This window comes from Pezoporus wallicus, unplaced genomic scaffold, assembly GCF_028554395.1.
Source record: "Pezoporus wallicus isolate ANWC-B61680 ecotype Strahan unplaced genomic scaffold, APGP_CSIRO_Pwel_v1 contig_3487, whole genome shotgun sequence".
NCBI lineage: Eukaryota > Metazoa > Chordata > Aves > Psittaciformes > Psittacidae > Pezoporus > Pezoporus wallicus.
Genome location: NW_026636018.1, coordinates 1 through 23,512, shown reverse-complemented (window position 1 = coordinate 23,512; position 23,512 = coordinate 1). Strand labels below are relative to the sequence as shown.

Sequence of the window (23,512 nt, the reverse complement as noted above, 5' to 3'; positions counted from 1 at the left end):
CAAGTTTTCATCCTCTTATTTAACTTTTCAAGTGGTTTTCTTCTCTCCAGCTGCTCTAGGGGATGTACCAGCTGGGAAGCAGCCTGGCTGACCATTCAGGGGGTATGTGCTCCCAGAAGGGGAAATTAACTCATACGATGCCCCAGGGATGGAGGACGGGGGAGAAGGGAGGCATCACCGCAGTGCTTGCTCCTGTGTCTGATGCTGCCCTTGACACAGTCACAAGCCAAAACTTCAGGCAAATCAGAGGTTTTCAAGAAGATTACTATTTAGGAAAACCCTTCTGTAGGTGCCCAACTTGAAAACAACCTTAAGTATGCTTCTAAAACAAAAAAAATCTCAGCTTACTGTTGCAGACCCAGAGTCAAGTCTTGTTCAGCCTTGTTAATAACAGTGTCAAGCAAAGCCCTGGATCCAAATTTTAAGGGATTGCCCAGACTCCAAGTGGAGTTGGATATCAGTAGCTTAAACACTTATTTTATACAAAACATTTTATAGGAGTAAAATGAAATAAGACAATCTGCACAGCTCTCGATGTTGACTTTATATGTCATGTGATATATAAAAAATATACTATATACACTATATATAATATAATTTATACAAAATATATTACTAGGATCAGTGAAAGAGTGACATAGTCCCCCAGGATGAGGAACAAATCATCCTTTTGCCCACAAAATCCACATTTTCTCCTGGTGATACCCCCAGAGTCACATCTCAGTAAGGAGGTGATTAGATGAGCCATACCTTTCACAGCCAGGAAAAGAGGTGCGTCTGAGCTGCAGGTCTTCACTGCATAACCGGAGACCTTTGCTGGAGAAGAAGCCCTGCAGTGCAACCGGCCACAGCCCTGCAACAAAGCCAAGGAAGAGGCGATTATTCCCGGGCATCTCTCTGCCAGGCACAATACAGCAGCGTTTCAGCACCCGTGCTCAATGCCATCATTGTCCCCTCCAGAGCCGCAGCTCCTGCATGCAGTCACTCGTACGGGCTGAAGCTTCTGCTACTCTGCAATTTCCCAAAAGGCTTCATCCTACGACTGGACAGGAACAGGAGACTTTGTTTCCCTCCTAGGGTGGGATAACAGAGCTAGGGACAGGAGAGATGCTCAGATTGACCTTGCCAACACCATTGTGCTATTGCCTGGTGTGCGGTTCCTACAAGGAAGGAAGGAAATGGGACCTTAGAGAAAATACACTGGGGTATGGCAGTCATGTGAAGATGGGCTGAAAACTGGTGTTAATGGCTCACTGATCAAACTGAGGGATGCTCTGGGTGTTATTTCATAGTAATCCTTCCAGTGCAGCCATTACAGAAGCACACTGAGGAGCTGGGGAGGGTCTGGTGGTGGCCACCAAGGTGGTCAGGGCTGGAGGATGGGATGCATAAGGAGAGGCTGAGCTCGGTCTGGTCAGGCTGGAGAACAGCAGGGGAGTCCTTGTTCATAAATGTAACTATTAAATGGGAAAGTGTTAAGAAAACAGGACCAAACTCTTTCCAGCGGCACCCAGGGACCAGAGAGGCAGCACTTTTGCTGCCGCCAAGACGATGAGAAGGCACAACAAGAGATTTTGCCTGTCTTTAGAAACACCAGAAGGTGCTGCAAGAAGACTGGTGAAGTTCCTTCCCTATGGGCACAGTGGATAGGACAAGGGGGATCAGGCTGGGTTTCAGTAATGAAACCAGTGCAGAGCCCAGATATGCCCCCACAGCAGTGCTGTCTGTTGTATTTTTGCTTCTACGTGCCAGCCCTGGTATCTGCAGGCTGAGAGCAGGTCCTAAAGCCAGTGGGGTGAAGCTGCAGTATATGATGGCCCAAAGGAACAGCAGCACCCATGCTTTGGAGGGCACATGGGATAAACCAAAATGCAATACATTCAAATATACATAAAGGCAAATTAAGTGGAAAAGCTGCTGTGCTGGAGCTGTGCTGCTCCCTGGGGATGCTGGCAGAGGCAGGGTGGCAATTGGAAAGCAAGCACTTGGGAGGGAGCAGAAGAGACATTCAGCCTAGGTTTGAGGCCACAAGGATGCTGGCTGAGATAACTGCAGGCATTATGGCTTGCTGGCCTCCACAGGTCAAGCTACTGTAATAATTAGCAATCAGATACTGAATCAATGAACCATGCAAGATCATCCTCCTCGCTCAGGGGAACAGCCTGACAAACTCTTTCATCCCACAGATGCTGGCTATGGCACCCTGGGGACAGCGATTACTCCACCTACGTGGGCAGTGACACCAATCTCCCCTCTCCACCTCAAACTGGGGGTTGTTTTTGCTCTCCAGTCCACTCTGCCACATCCAGGAGGCATCTGTAGGACCACCGCCACATTCAGAAGCAAAGGATCCAGCTCAAGCTTCCTTCCAACCAGGAAAAATTATCAGTCTCCCCTTTTTTTCCCCAGCCTATACCCAGTATATCTAGCTCAGCACATTGCTGGTTGTAACACGGAGGACTGAAGCATTGCATTTGGGTTTTTGGAGAGTTTTCCCAGCAGGGCTCAGCCCCCACCACCTCTGTGCTGGCTTTGCATTACGGAGACAGGGACATCGCTGCAGCTGGATGCCCACCATCAAGGTGCTTTGCTTTCCATCAGTAAGACTTGCTTGACAGGAGCAGTAACCCCTAGGGCTTCAAGGGAATATCTGCAAATGAATGCTGGACTGAGGACTGGTCACTGGGAGGATGGATGCTCCATCTGCTACACCCTTCCCTGTGCCTACTGGACCAGGCTCCCAGTTCAATAGAATAATGGCTTCTGTGAGGTGATGAAATAATATATATATATATATATATTTGCAAGTTCAACTGGGGAACCATTGTTTCACCTTTTCAGCCTTCATTTTATCACCTCCTCGCATCCATCCAGGATAGGGAAAGTAAAATCCAGGAAAACATCTTGCTCCTCCCTCCTTTAGTGCCTGGGGAGGGAGAAATCAGGTGTCAGGAAGGAGATGTATCCCCAATTTCACCAGCGTCCAGTTGTACCAGTTGCCGCTGCACACAATCTGAATTGCAGATGGCTTCTGGCTATTTACAGGGCTGGAGCCACATCCTGGATGAGCGGAGTCACAGCTGCTATTGTTGGAAAAAGCTGAGCCTGTACTGGATATCCTGTGGTTCTGCCCATTTTTGGAGCCTGGGAGCAGGGCTGAGCTCGTGAAATGGGGAGCACGGTGTTGGTGCCGGCATTTTGCCTCAGCCGGTGCTTCTCATGTGCGTGCCACCCCATCCAGAGCCAGTCAGGTTTATGGATTGGCATCCCACGCTCTCCAGGGATGACACAGTTGCACATCCAGTCGATGAGGCTGACCCAAATACAGTGCCCAGCAAGGCAGGCGCATCCCAGCTCCCAGTCCTGCTGCCAGGGAAGCACTTATTCTCACAGAGCCGACAGAGATGGAGACAGCATAACTCCTACGAGCACCTTGGAGCTCCAAGTTCCAATGGGAAGCTCCCCAATACCCTGTGCTAGAGAGAAAACTTGATCCTCCCCCACAGCTTGCTTTCCAGCAACAGTGCAGTCAGGGAAAACACATCCTGGAGGAGCGATGTCTTGGCCAAGGGGTGCCATCAAGAGTCAGGTCAGGCCCGATAAGGGTCAGTTAGACCCAGGGAATGTTATGAGTTGTTGGGGTTCTGCAGGACTTACCTGTTGTCAGTGTTGGTGGTGCTGGTGGGTGTCTCAGTGTGAGGCAACAGCGGGCATGTGATGGTCACCTTGCTGTCCTACGGGAGAGCATGAAAAGGACATCAGCATGCCTGGGCAAGGAGCACATCACCTGGTATAAAACCAGTCTCAGCTGCAGGCCCTACAAATAAGCCCACAGTCTGGCATGGCTGCATTCCTCATTCCCCATCCCACCAAGCCCCCGATCCCAGGGGCACGATCCTCATCTGCTCCAGTGCAAAGTCAGCTGGCTTCACTTGGCTTGCGATATGCCAGAGGATTTTGCTCCACAGGGGGTCAGGGAACACCAGCAGATCTCACCCTGCAGCTTTGATGGAGGGGTGACCCCAGGGAGAGGGTTGACTCTGAATCGCTTGCAATAAGGCTCTCAGCTCCGTTTTGTAGCCATGCAGGCTGCTGGATGATTTCCTAGAAGAGGTCTGTTGCATACCGATGGAAATGCAGGCACCAGATATAGGAAATAATGGGATTTGCCAGAAGAGCTGTAACTGGTGACCTCAGACTCTGCAGCTATGCTGGGTCCAGCCAGCACCAACCCCACTGATGTGCTGCACCTCTCCAGAAGGTCATAAATACACGCAAGGAGCCTAGGCTGGCTCACTATAAGGATTTTCTCCCCCAGATACTTCTGACAGCACTCAGGTTGCTGAAGCCGCAGCCCTATCCATCACACACCATCCCTGTGCGCCAACATGAGCATATCCCATCACACTTCAGCACTCAGTATATTACATCTCCCAGTGTTTGCAATTGGAAGTTCGCACACAGACTGAGCTGGGCATTGATGGGCAAGTGAGAAAATCAGTTATTCCCTACTTTTTTTTTTTCCTTGTTGCTTATTTTATGCACCGGGTGCCCAATTATTTCCCAGGCCGTTTCTGCCCTGCGGTGCCTTTCTGCAGTGGCACGGAAGCAAGCTCGAAAATCAGAGCTGCCTCCAAAAGCACAGAGATACTAAGAAAAGCCAAGGCAAGGACAAGCTTCTGGACTGTAGGATCATTGGAGGGGACATGATGCCGGAAGGAGCCAAGGCAGATGGGCTTTGGGGTAATTTGGGCTGCTTGAAGCTATCCTGGAATACAGCTCCTGCCTTTCATGGCTTCCCCCAGGATGGTCTGGGCATTGGCTTTGGGGGTTGCCTTCCCTCATCCCACACATCCTACTGATGCAGATGAGCCTTCCTCTCCCAGCATCATCCTCCTGCAGGGATGTGGGATGAGGTGCTTCCACACTTCCCAAAGTACCTTTCAGAGCTGAAAAAAGCCAAAATCTGTCCAGTATTATTCCAATCTGAAGGAACAGTGAATATATAAAATCCCTTTTTTTTTTCTCCTGACATTTCCACAAGCAATCCAGGAGCAAGCCCATGCTTTCACTTGGGTGTACCCAAGATGGAGCAACTGACCAACATCTCAGCCAGAATCACAGCCACCCTCAGGGGCAGAAGCTCATCCCTGTGGTCCATGAGACAAGGTGATGAGGTTTTTAATGGCTGTTGGGACAGCTACGCAGAAGCACATTTGACAGCGTTAGCTTTCCACCTTCACCCCAAAATGCTCTAAACCTCTTGGCTGGTATGTTCAGCACCTTCCTGTCTGGAACACATCCTAGGTAGGAAATATGCCGGTCCTGGGGGACCATCTTTAATCACAGGGAACCCCGGTAAGGAGACATCTGTCCCTTGCTTTGCTACCGTCTGGTCTCTCCATCCCAGCCCCACACTGAGTACTGGGAGCTGCCATTTGTGGCTGTGTAGGACCCTAAATTCGTCAGTGCTGCTCAGCATGGTCCTTGCCTGCTCCAGGGATGGCTGCATTCCCAACTAGCTAGTACTGAAAATATGGATCCAGAAGAGGATTTATGTTTGTAAATGCAATAAGAGAGACATCCTGGTTTTGAGGATGCAGGAATTAAACTCATTTCAACAGGTGCCTTCACCCACCCAGTCACGAGATTAGGTGCACAGCATGGCCCTTCCGAAACACCAAACATAAGAGGGGCACTCCCAACAGCAACTGAAAACAATGCATGAGAGATGCTCCACAGCTGCATCACCTGCTCAGCAACCAGCCCAGCTCCAGCAACACACTCCCAGTCGCTCTGCTACCCATCTCTGTCCCCACAGCCACCCCGTCACCTCGCATTAGCGCCAGGCATCCAGGCATTCGCTGCTTCAGTCTGTCAGACACAGCAACAGCCGCTCAAACCAGGTCACCCGGCTCAGGGTGGGTTATTTAGCACTTTCCTCTCTGTTACCACCATGAAAGGGGGATGCAGATATCTAAATTACTTGCATTTTCCATATGGCTGAAGCATCGTCCCTTCCCATTCCTAGGTGCACTCACCTCTCCCGGCAGGACCCCTGAAGGCTGGGCTCCACGCAGCTCTCGGGGTGTTGGTGGTGGGCCTAAGCAGGCAGCAGCGGGGCATTTCCATCTGGTGACAGCACCACAGGTCCCGCACGGTGGCTGCAGACCACCAGACTGAGGCCAGCACCGTGTCCTTCACCTCTGCCTTCTGTTGCGCGGGGCCCGGCACTTTCCTGCTGTCGTTTCTGCCATCTAGAGGGGACGCTTCCCCATTGCAAATGCATTCCTCAAAACAGAGCGAAATCCCCCAAATGCAGAAAAACATAAATAAACAAAAGCAGAGCTGGGCACTCGCTATGAACAGCGATAGAGCGATGCACACTGTCAGCATGGAGAAAGCCAGACGTGAAGAAAAATTCTGGGGAGGGTTTTCCTGCCCATTTAACCAGAGCTAGAACAGTGCAACACAAAACTCCTGACAGTAGAATTTCACTTTAATCTAGGAAAGATGTATTTAAAACAGCCCAAGAGAGGTAAATGATCAAAATAATCAACAAATGGTCCTTCTGAATTCCAGTGAGGTACTCGAGGGGTTGCCCAAGACCTGGTTCTGCTTGATGCTGTCCACAACATGGAGCTGTGGACATCTGGTCAGATGTGGGTTTAGGGAGAAAATCTGAGCATGGAGGCAAGGGATGTCATGCAGAGGGACCTGGACAGGCTGGAGAGGTAGGCCCATGCAGGCTTCATGAAGTTCAACAAGTGCAAGATCCTGCACCTGGATCAGGGCAATCCCAAGCACAAACACACGCTGGGGGAGACTGGATTGAGAGCAGCCCTGAGGACTTGGTCGTGTTTGATGAGAAGCTCACCATTACCTGGCAGTGTGTGCTTGCAGCCCAGAAACCAACCATCACCAGCAGCGTGACCAGCAGGTCGAGGGAGGGGATTCTCTCCCTCTGTTGCACTCTAGTGAGACCCTTCATTGCAGTCCTGTGTCCAGCTCTGGGGCCCCAACACATGAGAGATGTGGAGCTGTTGGAGCGAGTCCAGAAGAGGCCACAAAGATGCTCCGAGAGCTGGAGCATGTCTGCTATGGAGACAGGCTGAGAGAGCTGGGCTTGTTCAGCCTGGAGAAGAGAAGGCTCCAGGGAGACCTTAGGGCAGCTTCCAGTGCCTAAAAGGGCTGACAAGCTGAAGAGGGACTTTTGACAAGGACAGGTAAAGACAGGACAAGGCAGAATGGCTTTAAACTGACAGAGGGGAGATTTAGATGGGATCTGAGGAAGAAGTTCTTCCCTGTGAGGGTGGTGAGACACTGGCACAGGTTGCCCAGAGAAGCTGCGGCTGCCCCATCCCTGGCAGTGTTCAAGGCCAGGTTGGACAGGGCTTGGAGCAACCTGGTCTGGTGGAAGGTATCCCTGCCTGTGGCAGCAGGAGCTGGAACTGGATGAGCTGTAAGATCCCTTCCAACCCAAACCATTCTAGGATTCTGTGACTGAACAGTCTAGCTTGATCTAAGTTCAGTTTGAGGGCAGGTTGCTGGAAGCCACCACCTGCAGGATGGCAGATCTGACAGACTCATGTCTTGAGGATCCAACACAAACCACCTGCATCCTCCAGGACACCAGCCTCTGGTACAAGGGACCCCAAGAGCAGCTGTGCTGCATGCCTGTTTGCATCCACCATTTCTTCCTGGAGCCCAAAACCAGGTTAACCACCTGGAGGCACCAGACATGACACTGTTCATCCCCCTCTCACACCTCTGGTGAAGGCTGACTGCTCTGAACACAGGGGCTCAGTGAGGAACCAACACCTCCAAGAAGGCTCAGGATGCGATGTGCTGGAGGGATCAAAGCGCTCAGAAGTTATATGAAAGCATCAACCTTCCGGCTGAAGAAAGCTGGGGAAGTGAAGTGCAAAACATCCTTCCAGCCTGCACCAGGCAAAGTTCCCCGTATCTCAAGCCAGAGACCAGTATGAGGGACAGCAGCTAGATCACATGGATCCCTCTTAGGAGAAGGGTTTTACTGCTGTCCTCAAGCACATCAACAAAAAGGTTGCACAGCCTGGGAAAGGAATCTGTTCTTCCCCAACTTGTAGGTTTAAAAGCATCTAAGGATCTACCCACACCTAAACGCAAGTGGACCAAGTACACATGAATTACAGGATTGCTGCCAGGATGGCAGACAAGAAGCTGACAGTACCTTTCCCCCAGAAAACAAGGCAGCGAATAGATGATATCCTGCAACCATTCCTTTCTCCTATTGGGTTACTAAACAAACCCATCTGCTCACTAGGACTGTGGCTAGAGCCAAGCTGTGCTGCTCTGCTACAGCAACAAAATACACCACCACAGAGGCAGGCACTGACAGCCAGAAATGCCTTGAGGAGCTGTATCCAGACCTGCAAAAAGAAGCAGAAATAAGAGGGAGAAAAGGATGCCAACACTTGTGACACCGGGTGCGCCAGTGAAGGTGTAAGCCCCTCCATTTGCAGGTGTCACATCAATTTAAGTATCTCCCTGTACTGAGCAGCATTAGCTGGCACATGTACCTCCACAAATACTGCAGCAGGATCCAAAGCCATGTGTTAGGGCCACAGCTGCCCAGATAGCTCCTCTACTGCCTTGCAGAATGGCTCTGCCCTTTGGCAGCAGACACCACACAATCACTTCCAAAGCATCCTCCTGAGGTACAAACTTGGGAGAGCACACACCAAGTCTGTGGCGAACACAAACACAATTGTGACTGGGTTTCATTTTCTTTCCTTTTAATAGAAACATCCTAGAGTAACTCGGGAGGAGGATCAGTCTAAAGGGAATGTCTCTCGCAATGAAATGGGTGTCACGTGCTTCGGGAATGATGTGCAAAGATAAAACATCCAAGCAGGCTCAGCTCAGGATTTCCTGGATTCTTGGGTCTTCTTGATTTCCTGCAAGGAGATCAGGAAAACAACTGAGCATCTGCTACTCTTTGGGAACAATTCTTAGTTTCACAGCTCTGGAGGCCACAAGAGATCATCTCCTCAGACCACCTCCACAACATTGCAGGACCAAGCCCAGAGTTTACACATGAGCCTTTAGGGAGAAGGCAAGGCTTGACTTTAAGGCTCTTCAAAAATGGCCACAAAAAAAGTGGACCCCTTCCATACTGCCAAGGGACATGTGTTTATTTTGCCCCCAACCCAGTATTGTACTGGATCTGTTTCCCACTCTTAGGCCACTGATCCACCATTGCTTATACATGATCCATGCTCAGCTATGTCACTCAGCAGCTCAAACCATATCAAGTGTGCGCATGTGGTCACATTTCTGTGGCCGCCTATAGACAAACCTTCACCTGCTCATGCTAGAGGTCATCCCTGCCCAGGAAGTGGGGCAAAAAAGCCCTGAACAACAACTCACCTCCAGGAGTGTCTCTTTCAATTCAGAATAGGCTTTTTCTAAATCATCATTAATAATGACCAAGTCGAACAGGCCAGGCTCTTTACCTGGGGAAAGAGACAGCGATAGGGAGTTAAGAGCTTGAGAATGTGTTTCTGTCCTGAGTCATCTCTTGGGTATGACCTGAGTTCCTACGGCATTTTATTATTCCAGCCCCTCTGTCAACCACTCACAAGGAACTGCAGCGGGAAACAATGCAGTATGGTGCTTTGATCAAACTCAGGTGATGTCCGAGCCCTGCCAGCACTCCTTTCAGAAAGCAAGTCGGCTGTTCACGCAAAAATCAACTCCTAAATCAGCAATGCATCTCCCTTCTCCTTGTGCACATCACTCAAAGGCCCCTGCACTTACTAAGTTCCAAATCTATGCGGGCTGCAGTCAAACGCTTCATCAAACTTTCTTCTGTCTCAGTCTTTCGATCACGTAGTCTTTTTTCCTGAACACAATGACAAAAACATTTAAGAAACGTGTTCCAAATGCTGTACACAGAAACCACCACCCACCCCACAAGCCACTGCCATTTCCTACTGCCAGCGACCACTGCAGATGAGATAACACTCTGCAAAGAGTGAGGGGCTTTATTTACAGCCCAGAGCAAACTAGTTGCCAAGCTGAGTTTGGGTTCAAAATCTCCTACCCAGAGCTCCAGCTGCCAGTCTCATTTTCCCCCTGCTTTTGGGTTGGCTTGGATTTTTGCAGGTACTCCTGGGAGATGAAATCACTCTGCTGGATTCTGGCAACTGGTGCTGTTGGCTTTCTCCTCCGCAAACTCAGTGAGAGCAAGAGGGAAGAGCTAGAGTTGTGGCCTTTACTGCCCATACTCCTTGCACAGCTTCAGCAAGTTGTATATATATGTATGCACATGCATCTCTGCACCATGGCAATGACTTCACTTCTGTGAAAGGCACATGGCAATCACTATTATATAGGGCCCCATAAGGCCAGAGGAGTACAGGATTTCCAGTGCTGCAGAGAGCCAGCTTCCCTCGGTTTAATCTTCTCCTCTCCCCAGCATTAAGCACAACTAATGCATTTAAAGGCTGGCCATGCTGCAATGGAGTCTGTAACCCAATGCAGGCAAACACACCAAGGTGTGGAAACTGTACAGGAGGGACTCGAAAAAAGAGCACAGGAAGATTTATCCCCTGGGGGCCAGACGCTGGGGAGCTGGACTGGGCAGAGGTAAGGGTGTGCTCAGAAATGTCCTCCCCACCTCTTCTACAGCCCTTAAAAACATACAGATGAATCAATGAGGGGGGTCCCCCATCGCTTCAGAGCAAGACGCTGATTACCTCTAACTGCCTAACGGCAAAGGAAGGCGGTCGCTCACCAAGATGTCTATGGACGGAGGTTGCACAGAGATGTAGATGGGGTTCAGGTCCGTCTTCTTGATGTTCTTCACGCCCTGGATGTCGATGTCAAGGACACAGATCTGGTTCTGGGCCTGGACAGCCTGCACTGCACCTTTACTGGGGACAGAGCAAAGAGGGAAGGGGTCAGAGCATCCAGCCACAGCAGTGGTGGCTTGGTTTGTTCCCCCCTAATAGCAGGTCTTCACCTCACAGGACTCCCATGTGCCCAAACTGGCAGGAGAGGAGAGCCTGTTCTGTTCTTGCTGAGCAGTTCTCTTTCCCCAGATGTCCTCTGGATCCCTGGGGCAGAGCAGGGACCTGCTATCTTCTGCTAGAGAGGCTGGCAAAACCACAATGGAAGGTGTGGAAATAGATAACTCATGACTATCCCATGAGCAGACTGTCTCGGGCGCAAGCTGTAAAAATCCTGCCTTCAACAAACATAGGAGCAACTTTCAGCACAGAGCAAAACCACTATGAACTTCCTTCCTCCTGTTTCAGAGATCCACCAGTTTCTGTATCCACATGCTCTCTTGAAGGATGTTTGAGATGGAAACTCCTGCCTGGGTCACAAGATGCACAGTTAAAATATTTTAAGTGGCACTTCTCATATATCATTACATATGGTATCTCTTCCCCAGCATGGGGGAATTGCCTTGAGCTTGTTCCTGAACACCTAAAATTCTCCACCCCAAATCAGCAGTGCCACAGGTACCACAGTTACATGACAGCTCACTGGAAAAACACCTGGAGAGGACAGAGCAGCTCACGCAGAAGGTGCCTTGCAGGAATAGGGAACAGAGCCCAGATAGAGAAATCTGTAAAGACTTCTGGGAGCCTGCAAGCCCAAAAAAGCCCCAGCAAACTGAGATGATGACTGGAGCAGCCTGCCACAGTGATGCTGTGAGCTCCTCAAGACAGACGTGGGGAAGAGCAGGCAGACAGGCACCCTCATGGCTCTGCAGCTGGTGTGGTCAGTGCAGCAGGGTCTACTGCCTGCAAAGACACCACTATGATGGGGTCATGCAGGAGGACGGAGGTGGCTGGTGACTTTCCTTCTGACGTGGGAGTGCAGTAACACAGGTCATGTCCCCAACAGGAAGGAGAAAGCTGAAGCGAAGCTGTGAGACCAGCTATGTACCCTATACAAATACAGAGGTTTGCTGCATTGCCCAATCAGGGAGCAGCAAGAGCCCAGATCTGAGCATCATCCACCACAAATTCACAAGCACTCCCCCAAAATGGCTTGGTTTGCCTTGTGAAAACTGCAGGCTTCATGTGGTATCACCAGGTATCAACTAACTACTGCTACAACCAATCAAGAAACACAAACATGTCATTTAATTTGGTTGAAGTATTGAATTACTACAAGGAAATTGGCTGAGGAGAGATGTTTTTTCACCACCCACACTGAAGTAAAGGCACCAAAATCAACTCCACCTACATATCGGGCAATGGAGAGCAGCTGTCTCCTCCGTGATGTGGCCAGCTGGATTAAGCAGGACCCACGTGAGGGAAGGAAGCCTGTCCTACACAGGATGAAGTCAGGGATTAAGGAGCTTGAACTCAGTCTCTCCTTGCTGCTGGGTATTTGGAAGATGAGCTGTCAGCTTTCCCTTCTCTTACCAAACAAGCAACACTGGAACTATCAAGGCCAGGGCAGAGGGGATTGTGCCCCTCCACCAGCCTCAGAGGGAGCATGGCCAGACCCCTGGCAAGACTACCCTTAGCTGCGGTGACAGCAAGTGACCCCTGTGCACGTCACACTGAAACAGCTCACCATTTCACACTGAAATGCAGACTCACCAAACGTTCCTTCACAGCTGTACACCTACACCACATTCAGCTTGGGGGCCTTATGTTGGGACCTCCCATGAAGAATGCCATCTCCAACAACTCCTCAAGAAAAAGCACATTTAGCTTTTTAAGGAATCTAGGTCTTTCTGAAAAACATTGCAGGAAAGTTTCTTTAACGCAACTAATTAAATATCTCAAGAAACTTTTAACTTTCCTCCTTAGAAGGTCCTTTACTACAGTGACGCAATTTTCTCACAATAATTATATAAGATATCTGACTTCTAATTAACATTGCAGCTTAATGTTTTATTGATCACCAGCTCCAACGCCGAGGGCAATGCTATTTTAAAATCCACATAACCCTTTAACCACAGTTAAGAGTGCTGTGCAATTTATCTGCTCATAGCAGCCACTTTACCAAAGCAGCACAAGAATTTGTTTCACAACAGCCAACACAGTTACAGCTTCTGCTCCCAAATTCATCATATTCACATCATTAGAAAGTAATTCTCCATTCTGCCCACCATGCTCTGCAAGCACCTGGAAAATACTAAGTAGCATAAAAATCACCCCTGTGCAGGAGGAGTGTTAAGCGTATGAACAACTTCAGCAGCCCTCAAATACTGGAGGCTATAGAGGATCTTTAACACAATGATGATTTAATTACAACGAGCTAACTCTCTGCATGAGTTAATTTTGCCATCTTAATAAAGCTGATAAGGACGTCACTGCCAAAATTAAAGGCTTTGCTTATTGGCAAGAATCTGTGTGTTTGAGAGAAAGAGAGTGTATCTAAGTCAAAATACTTTTTCCTTCACCATTATCTCAGCTCACAGCACTGCCTGGGTTCAGCAGCCACAGTGTCTGAGCCACGTACCTTGTTCCATACATATTTCCAGAGAACTCTGCATGCTCAATGAATTCACCAGCATCAATTTCTTTCTGCATTTCCTCTCTTGTCACAAAGTGGTAATCTGGATAGGGAAAACAGGAAAACCAGGCAGGAATTAACAGCTTTGAAGGTAAAGTTTATGGTCAAAATGACACCTGTGGGTGCTTAGGGGAGAAGCAACTTAAAACCTGCTTTGGACAACACTGGCAGACTGCAGATATCTACTTCCTAATTACCTTATACAGCATCCCTTCTCTATACCAACTGCTCAGACACCTGTTCAAAATGTCCTGGAGCTTTCTGTGTGGCCAAAAATGCTGCCGTTTCATACCCTTTATGGTGCAACAGAACCCCCCCAGTGTGCCCACAGGTACCTGGAACACATTACAGCTGGACTGCCAAGGCTCTTAATTTGAAAGCGTTTATGATTAAAGACTATAATGGGACAACAGAGAGAGAGGCAGATAAAAAGGAACATCAAAATCAAATGAACTAAAAAGGAACGGTTCCCTGGTTTTTGTTTAAAATCCTCCCTTTCACTTTAAATGAAAATTGTGATTGGAAATTAAAAACGAGCCTCACCTGATTCTTTACAAAACATGCAAACAAACCAGGAAACAGAAAAGTAGCTGGACACAAGCTATTAATACAAATAAGGACATCGCATTAAGCAGGTCTATATTTGAGGTATCTCACAAAAGCTACCTGGCACTATGGAAAATCAAGACACTCCAGGCCAAGTATGGACTCAAGTGCTTAAATTGAGCCATGCTTTGATAACTCTGGTTAGTGAGTCACAGAGACAGTGTCTAGAAAAGAATACTGATGGCACAGGCTCTGCCTCTGTTAATGTATCACTGCCTAATTAAATTTTGATTTTGCTCTGCCAAGTACATCCCTCCTCATTATGTCCTCTCCAACACCTGGCATATGCTGCAGAACAGTAATGGCTATAGTCTCACTGCCACTGAGACAAAGAACAAAAGTGTGTGCATCATAGAATCCTAGAATGGTTTGGGTTGGAAGGGATCTTAAAGATCATCCAGCTCCAACCTCACTGCCACAGGCAGGGACACCTTCTACTAGACCAGGTGGCTCCAAGCCCCACCCAACCTGGCCTTGAACACTGCCAGGGATGGGGCAGCCATAGCTACTTGGGGTAACCTGTGCCAGGGCCTCACCACCCTCACAGGGAAGAACTTCTTCCTCAGATCCCATCTAAATCTCCCCTCTGTCAGTTTAGAGCCATTCTGCCTTGTCCTGCCCTTGTTGAAAGCCCCTCTCCAGCTTTCTTGTCAGCCCCTTTAGGCACTGGAAGCTACTGTAAGGTCTTCCCAGGGCCTTCTCTTTTCCAGGCTGAACAAGGCCAGCTCTCTCAGCCTGTCTCCATAGGAGAGGTGCACCAGACACTGGAGCACCTTCGTGGCCTCCTCTGAACTCACTCCACATCCTTCTTCTGTTGGAGACCTCAGAGCTGGATGCAGGACTGCAGTGGGGGGTGTCTCACCAGAGCAGAGGGGGAAAATCCCCTCCCTTGACCTGCTGGTCATGCTGCTGGTGATGCAGCCCAGGACACGGTTGGTTTCTGGGCTGCAAGCACACACTGCCGGGTCATGGTGAGCTTCTCGTCAACCAACCCCCCAAGTCCTTCTCCTCAGGGCTGCTCTCAACCCAATCTCCCCCAGCCTGTATTTGTGCTTGAGACTGCGCTGCACAAATGCAAGGCAAGACCTTGCACTCAATCTTGTTGAACTTCATCAGGGTCCGCAGAGGCCCACCTCACGAAGTTCAACAAGGCCAAGTGCAATGTATATATGCATATTTATATACAAGTATACATATCCATTCTAAAATATGTTATTACTGAATGTCTGCCTAAGGAAATGCACCCTATAAACATAAATGTAGGACTAACTTAGTTACTAGAGGGGATCCATGGACATAATTCACAAAAGCTTAAACATTTTCTGCAGGAATTATTTGCAGAGCCTGGTGAGACAGGCCCAGCTGCAGCACATTCACCTTTGCCATTTACTTCTCCAGGTCTTGGCTGCCTTGTGGTATCTGTAAGGAAAAAAAACAGCTTTGTAAATATTGTAGATCACCCAAGGATGTAACAGTATCAAAGAAATAAAAGCACTATGCAGCAGATGAACCCAATCATGTAGTAACCTGATCCTCTACTTAAAATTCCTAAAGCTCCCAGAATCAGCTAGTTTAACAAAACAACAACATGCAGGATTGGCCTGTAATCGAAGAATCCTAGATAATATGAAAGCAGCCTACATTGTTAGGGGCTGAATGGTCAGTGTGGGACTTAACAGGCTGGGCTTAGTTTCCAGCTTTGCTAGAGCCTTCCTGTGTAATGCTAGACACGTTACTTGGACCTCTGCCTCAGATGAGGGGAATTATCGGTGCTCTACTTCACAGAGTTACTGTCATTTGAAAAGATCATGCATCACCTACACAGGTGCTTAAAATAGCCAGATTTAATGAATAAGGGCAAACTCCTGCACGAGGTGAATAAATCAGACAGCCTTTGAAGCCTGCTGGAAGTCATTCAAACTGGTGTTATTTTAAGCACATGCTCTGTAAAACCAAAAAGGAGCTGACAGTCATCACGGAGGGCAACATTGATTATTTAGGACCATCAGGAGTTAACCTAATGCAATAAGGCTCTGATCACCTGGTCAAGGTTTTTATAAAGCACCAGTTGCCAAGGTCTAAGTGGCCTATGGAGATTTAGGAAAAAAAATAACCACCAAGAGGCAGCCTTGGGGAAAATGGTAACATTAGTTTGGAGTGAGAAGAGAGATTCAGTTGAATCAAGACCATAGGATGAAACACAAAAGGAAAGATAATTTTAAGCTGTGGTGTTTTTTTTTATATCTCCAGTAACATTAAATCTTTAAACACACAGTATTTGCTCTTTCATGGAGATCACCCAGATCTCAGAGCAAGAATTTCAACTGCAGTATCCAAGATGGTCAGGACACTAAAAACATTATGGTAACGTGCTGAAAAATACACTGCAGAGCTCCAGGGAAAATCAGGTGAATGAGCTGGTGACACAGCCCAGAGTTACGGTAACCTTTAATGTATCACTCAAGAAAAAGAGAACAGGATTAGTATTGCAACAGGTAACCTGCCAGAGGAAAACCCCATGCATTTACATCCTCTGTTGTGGACACAGAAGGACTTCAGCACTGCTGGCAGGTATGAGCGGACCAAGCCGATTGGCCAGGGGTTATTTTCACCTGACAGGGAAACACCCCAGGCAGAGAACAAAGGACCCTTGGCCAGCACTTAAGTGACCAATGTATAAGAGGTTAACAAACCACCAGAGTAATGGCAGGAGAAATGTATGCAGGTGATGAGGTGAGCTGTTTCACTGACAGACCTGGTAATGAGGCAGGCTTCACAAAACTCAAGTGTAAGACTCTGGCATGACACCCTTGGGCTGTTAAAATCCTCATCAGCGTGCACAGGTGGATGGAAAGAAATGGCTTTTGAAGGACAGGTGTTAATTCAGAGTCAAGAATCACTCAGAAAAATCTCATTACCTCCTTGAGCTGTGTTTAGAGGCATTTGGGGTCATGAGACCAGGCAAGATTTGTCTGCTATTCCAGACAAATCTTAAAACTTGCCATTCAATACCAGTAGTAAAAGGCATCCTGACTTATTTTAACACCACGAAGGCCCCACAGACAAGGCCCTAAGATACAGGCAAGCCATGGAAGCGCATTACTTGGGGCATGAACACCGCAACAAAAGCAGGCTTTGGGCTTACAGCCCTAAACTCCACTGCCCTTCGGCAGAGGCATATAGATACTCACGGGAGACGCTAAAGCCAAATACGTTCTCATAATCTTTAAGCAATTTCTTTAACAAAGTGCTCTTCCCTGCACCTGATGGACCACTCAGAACCACTGGCCTTGGTCCCTGCATGGCTAGAAAGACAGAAAAATGTGTTTGGTTAGAAACATCCATGAAAAACCACAGCTATGGATTGCCAGGGGTGCTTGGCCCCACAAAACTGCATCTATCTTTTATACCCTTGGATGTAAGTTTCTGCAGGCAAATCTGCAATTATGAGAAAGCATGAGCCTAGAGCTGATAGAAAGTAACTGGAAGTGGAGGATATACAAGGAAAATTCAAACAACTATTACATTCACAAACTGGCAGCAAACAGCGGGAGCTGCCACCTCTGTGCTACTGCAGAAGACCTGAGCTAGGCGCCCTGAGCAGGGAGGCAGCAGTATGGAAAGCAGAATGCAGTGCACCAGCAATTGTAGGGTAGCTTCACCTTGCTTTGCTGCTGGCCCCCATTCTTACCTGGGGAGCAAATACCTTGGACAAATAAAGGGCATGTATCACTGCAGCATGAACACTCATGCTCAAGGGACTGAGGTTAAAATCAGACATAACCCAAAGGAGAGGAAACTGGGCTCCAGCTGTCATTAAGCTGGGATAATTCAAGCCAGCTCTGTCCTAGCTCTGTTCTCTGTGAGCAGGGTTGGGTCCCTCTGGGACCCAAATCCTAAGGAAAGCTATTTCTCTAAAGTGAGGAAAACACTGTCTGTGCCTTGGTGGCATGTGGAAACATCACAGGACATCCAAATGTGCTGGGCAATGCCAGCAAGTCCTTACTGATACATGTATAGTCACAGCTGCTTCTCTCTCACAGGGAGAGGCCTCAAGAGGAGTTTGCAGGAGATGCTTCAAGAAAAAAGGACAGAAATCCACCAGTGTTACATATATGCAGCTCCAGGCGAGGATGGGATGCTCATGAGACCCCACACCTCTTATGTTGCCCATTTACATCCTAACAAGTACAAACTGTGAGCCCAAGATGGGCAGTTAAAAGTTCACTATCAGTCCTGGGATAAATATCCCCATGCAAAGCCTTTACCACAAGCAGACAACATACTCAAACCTACAGCCAGAAGCCCAGCATGTCCTTCACCACTAAACCCCAAAGCCTTCTACAGCAGTCTGAACATGAGTGTGATAGGGGACGCAAACACGCTTTTAGAGTTTATTTCCACATTCCTTGGAACACTAACTCCAGCCCAAGAGAGAAGGGTTTGGTTCCTAGTCCAGGAAAAAAAAAGGCAGCCTGGGGCCACGGAAACCTTTCTACAGTAGTTTCTTCAACCAGAAAGAAAACAACTGGGCATTTTCATGTGCCTGCCTCTCTGGGATGAAGAAAGTTTAATCACCAACATGTGAATAAAGAGCAAAATCCCGAATGACAGCGCAGGGGGTACGGCTGGGGACCCTCATCCATCGGCAATTCAGCAGCTCCTAAACCAGAAGTGATGACGAGAGCAGAGCAAATCAAACAGGCCGATTTTTCCTATTAAGAAAAAAGCCTGAACCACAATTCCTTTCTGCAGCAGCAAAGCCCCTGGAAATGCATATTTTTAACCGCGGTGCCTGGGTGTGGCCTTGGGAGCAATCAGCCAACAGACAGTATAATGCCCTTCCATTTTAAATCAGATCAGAGCATTGTCACCCTGACCTTACAAATCACTTTTTAAACAGCCTTAAGCCAAACTGGGCCTCTCCCAAGGTCAGGCAATGATGCTGCAGCAGGGTAACCTCACCGGGCTGACTCCAGCCTCCATCCCTAAACCACTTCTGTGCAGCTCTATGATCACACAGGCATCCACCAGCCAGCACCACAGCTAGAAAATGACACCAGTAATGCGTGAAAGGACAGAGTATTAATACACAAAGTCTAAGTAGATGCAGCAGCAGCTCATGTGGGCGTAGAATGTTTAATCACCATCCAAATGGAAACTATTTTTTATTATTCTTTTTTTTTGCCATTAGCTTAGCATACTCCAGGTGCCACAGCCTGAGATGCACCAGATCCAACACTGCCAAGTTGTGCAAAGCATCTCCCTCTCCTCTGCCCCACCAGCTCCTCTTGCCCACTTAAATACAACGGGTGAGCCTTAACCACTGCTTGACAAACACTCCAGAAGAGGAGCTACACAAAGCCCTCCCGTCACTCCAGCACGCTTTGCAACACGTCTGCTCCCAAACAATGCTCCTTCATTGAACACTGGCTTCCTTGGCCACCACTGAAAAGCCCCTGCAGGGGACATTCAGATGCCAGCACTGACTCTCTCCAAGAGCTTCACAGCTTCTGCTGTGATCTTGCTGTGCCAGACACATAAATCCTGGCCCCTGACTACACTATCCAGCCAGGACACTCCCATCCCAGCCAGAGGGAAAACAGCTTCCCTTTCTTCTCCCTCAAAATTTCATTTGCCCTTCAGCAGGCACTGATAGGAAAAGGGGAATTCAAGGCTGCCCAAATCCCTTATAATCATTTCATTCAACCCCAGACAAACTGGGAAAGGACTCACTGGGAGCATGCTCCTTACCTTTAGAATCCTTACCCTTAGCATCCTTACCTTTAGCTTTTACTCCCTTTCAGCTCAGGTATGAAGTCCAGCCCCTTGTAGCAGCAATATGAGCAGCTGGCAGAAAGCTGGGCTTTTTTCGAGCTGCCTAAAGCCCTAATTACCGAGCTGCAAGTTTAAGATGGCCAATGAAAAGCTGGTCTTTAATCTTCTCTCCTGGTTTCTCCTCCTCTCCCTACTCTCCCAGCTGGTAAAGCTATAGGCAAACAGCAGCCAAACTGTCCCTGGCTCTGCAGGAAACCTCCAGGATCACACAGGCCCCACAGTCACCAAGGTGAGGGACTCACTCAAGGTGAGGTGAGGTGGAGGGGACCCCAGGAGGTTTCCAGCCCACACTCCTTCTCATAGTGCAGCTGGTGCTCGAGCAGTGCCCACAGACACCAAAAACAGACGGGCTCTGAGGTGACACTGATGCACAACAGGCACAAACCCAGGCTAAGAAGCTGCTGCGCTCACATTACACACCCAACAGCTGTGCAGTTGGAAACTCTTCTGGAAAGGCATTTGCTCTTGTTTTTAGCCAGGATTTCTGCAGACAACACTCCTTTTGGACCAAAGTTCACACCACTGCTGACTCCAGCCACTGCTCAGGTCAACAATTAGGCTACTTATCCACCACAGAGGCAACAGGGAAACTCCTCTTGCCCACAGATCCAAACCCAAGCCTCCAGACAGCACACCTCAGTACCTGTGGTGTGTCCCCACAGGGTCTCTGCCACCTGTGTGTAAATGCTCATGGTGCTTTTTCCCCTGAAAGAGCACTGGTGGGGTGTCTGGGGAAGATAGAGACACTCTCCTTGACCTTATTCCCTTTTTTCTCCCCCAGATACTCAGAACTAAAGTCAGAAATGACACATAAGTTACTATCACAGGTCTCACTTCTTTGAGAAACAGGCTAAAAATAAGCCAAAAGATTTGCAAGTGCTTCCTCTTGCCTCCCTCCACATGTATCCCCCCTCTTTTCCTGAGGATCTGCAGAGGAAAACAAGAGTTAATTTAGAAGAGAGGGGGATAAATAAAAGGCATTTCCACTGGCAGATGAAGGGGCTGGGCCCTTGTGTGCAGCTGACATCAAACACCCGCCTGGCAAACCATGAATCTGTGCCAGAGCAGAGCAAAACCTGCTCCCACAGAGCACTTTCGGAAGGCACAGTGCAAGATATGGGGGGCAGCTGCTTGGGGCTGGAGAGGCAAAGGAGGAAAAGGGAGGGTGAGCAGATGATCTCCGCCTCAAGACATGAGCAGCACAGACATGGAAGCAGATGCCCTCACCTCTAGCATCACAACCAGTTAAACACATGCCCCAACTCCGAAGAACCGCTCCTAATGATGAATGGGTCTCCACAGCAATAGTACTGCCCTCACTGAGCCCCTCTGCTTCCCTCATCCCACCTCCCCCAGCCCTGTTGAACACAGTTCCGATCCCTCTGGCAACCTGAAGCCTTCAAAAACCACAGGCAAAGTGTGAAAAAACCCAGAAAACCCAGACCTGGTAGATCTGGGGCTTTTCCAATCTCACGTTTGGTTCCCAGCTCAGCAAGGCAGCTACAAATCACATTTTCAAGATATTTGCTGAAGCAACATTACATTTATGTTCAGCAAAAACTCATTTTTCCCCCCTCTTTTCTCAGATTCTGCATTTTCAGAGCAGATAATGTGCAAATATCTAGCACAGAGGATCTCTCATCTCCACTGGCTTACTCCTAAAACTGTTTCGGGTCCAGCCTAACTACACGCACCACCAAAACCACAGCAGGCTGGAGCTGATGAGCAACAGAGCAGCACAGCTATCTAATCAATATCCTCAAATCTGGGGAGGTGCCACAGCTGGGACTGAGGTCAAACAGCTGCAAAAAGGCAAGGTGGTCACTGAAGGAGGAGAAATGTTCCTTGGGCCATTCCTACCTGCTAAACTTGCCCTAGATTTTGACTGGGAGGTGGCAACACAACCAGAAAAGCAAAGGACAGACATCGCAGGAGTTAAAATTAATGCTGATTAGCAAAGAGGCTTTACAGAGAAGGTAAAGCCCTCTTATAAAGTCGAAAAGAAGATTAAAGGACAGTTTCCCTGGAGCCCCAAGAAAGGTCTCCTGGATTAGGATTATAATCCCATCCACTATTTTTAGCAGGTTCATTATGAAGCCACCACTCCCACCTTTCTAAGTTTTGGGACACTTTCTGAAAGCCAAACCCAGCCCAGCCAGCTGCAGTAACACAGCAAAGCTTAGCATTGTCCCAGACCAGACAAACCCTTGGCATCTTGATGTCTGTGAAGAGCCCCATGGGCACCATGATGCTGCTCCAGCAGCCACAACCCCAGACCTGTCATAGAATCAACTAGGTTGCACAAGAACTTTAAGATCATCAAGTCCAACCATTACCTCAGCACTGCCTAGACCACCATTAAACCATGTCACTGAAGGCCCCTTCTACATGGTTTGTCATCACTTCCAGGGATGGTGATTCCACCACTTCCCTGGGCATCCTGTTCCAATGCCTGACCACCCTCCTAGTGAATAAATTGCTCCTAATATCCAATTTAAACCTGCTCTGGTGCAGCTTAAGGCTGTTACCTCTTGTCCTGTCATTTGTTACTCCGGAGTAGAGACCAACCCCACTTCACTACAACCTCCTTTGAGGTAGTTGCAGAGAGCAACAAGGTCCCCCCTGAGCCTTCTCTTCTCCAAACTAAAGCCACCCAGTTCCCTCAGCCATTCCTCTTCAGACTGGTGCTCCAGGTCCTTCACCAGCTTTGCTGCCCTTCTCTGGACCCACTCCAGTATCCCTCTTATAGTGAGAGGCCCAGAACTGAACACAGTATTCACATACTCATTCACCTGGGGAATGGGATGGCTGGACTGCAAGGTCCTGCCCGGCCAGTGGGCTGCTTACATAAAGGAATTACAGAAATACTGAAGCAGGAGCAAAGCATCCCCACCACAGAACCCAGATCCAGTGGGAACACAAAGCCACCTTTATCACAGAAGCAATTACCTAAAGAGCACATATTACCCCGTTGCTGACTGCAGTGTGGGCATGCCTGGCTCTGCAGGGAGCAATGATGCTGCAGGAGGCAAGACCCCGGGTCCAATCCAGTTGATGCAGGCGGGTGCACTTCCACAGAGATGAAGCTAAGGCAGCTGTGGTTTTGCCATCCACCTCCCCACATACACAGAGTGTTTCACCACACAGTGCTGTATATTTGAGTACCTGCAGGCTGCATGCCCCAAGCGCCCTTTCTCACGCACTGATGAAACCCACGCGAAATAGCACACACACCCCTGGTCTTATCTAACGGGGAGCATCCCGGAGCCATTCCCAAGCACCACACCGACGTGGCTGGAGAAAAGGGGACCACGGCACCAGGGACAGACCCAAGCATGTCCCACCGCCCGCCCTGCCTGGACTCAGCACCCCATCAGGCCCTCAGGGGGGAGATGGGCGAGCTCGGCGTGCCCGGCCAGGGGCACCTATGCCGGGACCCGCACCCCTCACAGGCACCTCAGCGCGGCGGGGCCGGCTGTGCCTCGCCTTGCCTCGCCTCGCCCCACCGGGGCTGGGCCCTGAGGAACCGACCCCGGCG

The 23,512-nt window shown here is 49.0% G+C and overlaps 2 protein-coding genes across 3 annotated transcripts in view; both read right to left on the bottom strand.

The window, feature by feature from the left end:
• GJC2 (gap junction protein gamma 2) overlaps nucleotides 1-6,229 on the bottom strand; it is a 34,225-nt gene extending 27,996 nt beyond the window's left edge. Inside the window, exons 1-3 of the mRNA XM_057398895.1 lie at nucleotides 6,042-6,229; nucleotides 3,658-3,734; nucleotides 751-853 (exon numbers count right to left, since the gene is read on the bottom strand). The gene's annotated coding sequence lies outside the window, so the exon portion shown is untranslated. The remainder of the gene's footprint in view (nucleotides 1-750; nucleotides 854-3,657; nucleotides 3,735-6,041) is intronic.
• A 2,531-nt stretch (nucleotides 6,230-8,760) lies between these two features.
• Nucleotides 8,761-20,179, bottom strand: GUK1 (guanylate kinase 1). 2 transcript variants are annotated; one of them, XM_057398892.1, is made up of 8 exons: nucleotides 19,921-20,179; nucleotides 17,328-17,441; nucleotides 15,514-15,555; nucleotides 13,477-13,573; nucleotides 10,781-10,919; nucleotides 9,802-9,886; nucleotides 9,412-9,497; nucleotides 8,761-8,939 (listed from the first exon to the last, which is right to left on the bottom strand). In XM_057398892.1, the coding sequence occupies exons 2-8, from the start codon at nucleotides 17,437-17,439 to the stop codon at nucleotides 8,904-8,906; spliced, it is 597 nt and encodes a 198-aa protein (XP_057254875.1). In that variant the 5' UTR covers nucleotides 17,440-17,441; nucleotides 19,921-20,179; the 3' UTR covers nucleotides 8,761-8,903. The 2 variants fall into 2 exon arrangements, with proteins under 2 accessions (XP_057254875.1, XP_057254874.1); XM_057398891.1 differs by lacking the exon at nucleotides 19,921-20,179 and having other exon boundaries at nucleotides 17,328-17,614.
• Between the last annotated feature and the right edge of the window lie 3,333 nt (nucleotides 20,180-23,512).

What these genes read in the sequence shown, in the direction of transcription:
- GUK1 (XM_057398891.1), bottom strand. Translation starts at nt 17,481, where the DNA reads ATGGATGTTTCTAACCAAACACATTTTTCTGTCTTTCTAGCCATGCAG. An exon ending in ATTTGGCTTTAGCGTCTCCC is followed by an intron (nt 15,556 to 17,327) that starts GTGAGTATCTAT and finishes TTTTCCTTACAG; the next exon opens with ATACCACAAGGCAGCCAAGA. An exon ending in CCGCATAGATTTGGAACTTA is followed by an intron (nt 9,498 to 9,801) that starts GTAAGTGCAGGG and finishes CTCTTTCCCCAG; the next exon opens with GTAAAGAGCCTGGCCTGTTC.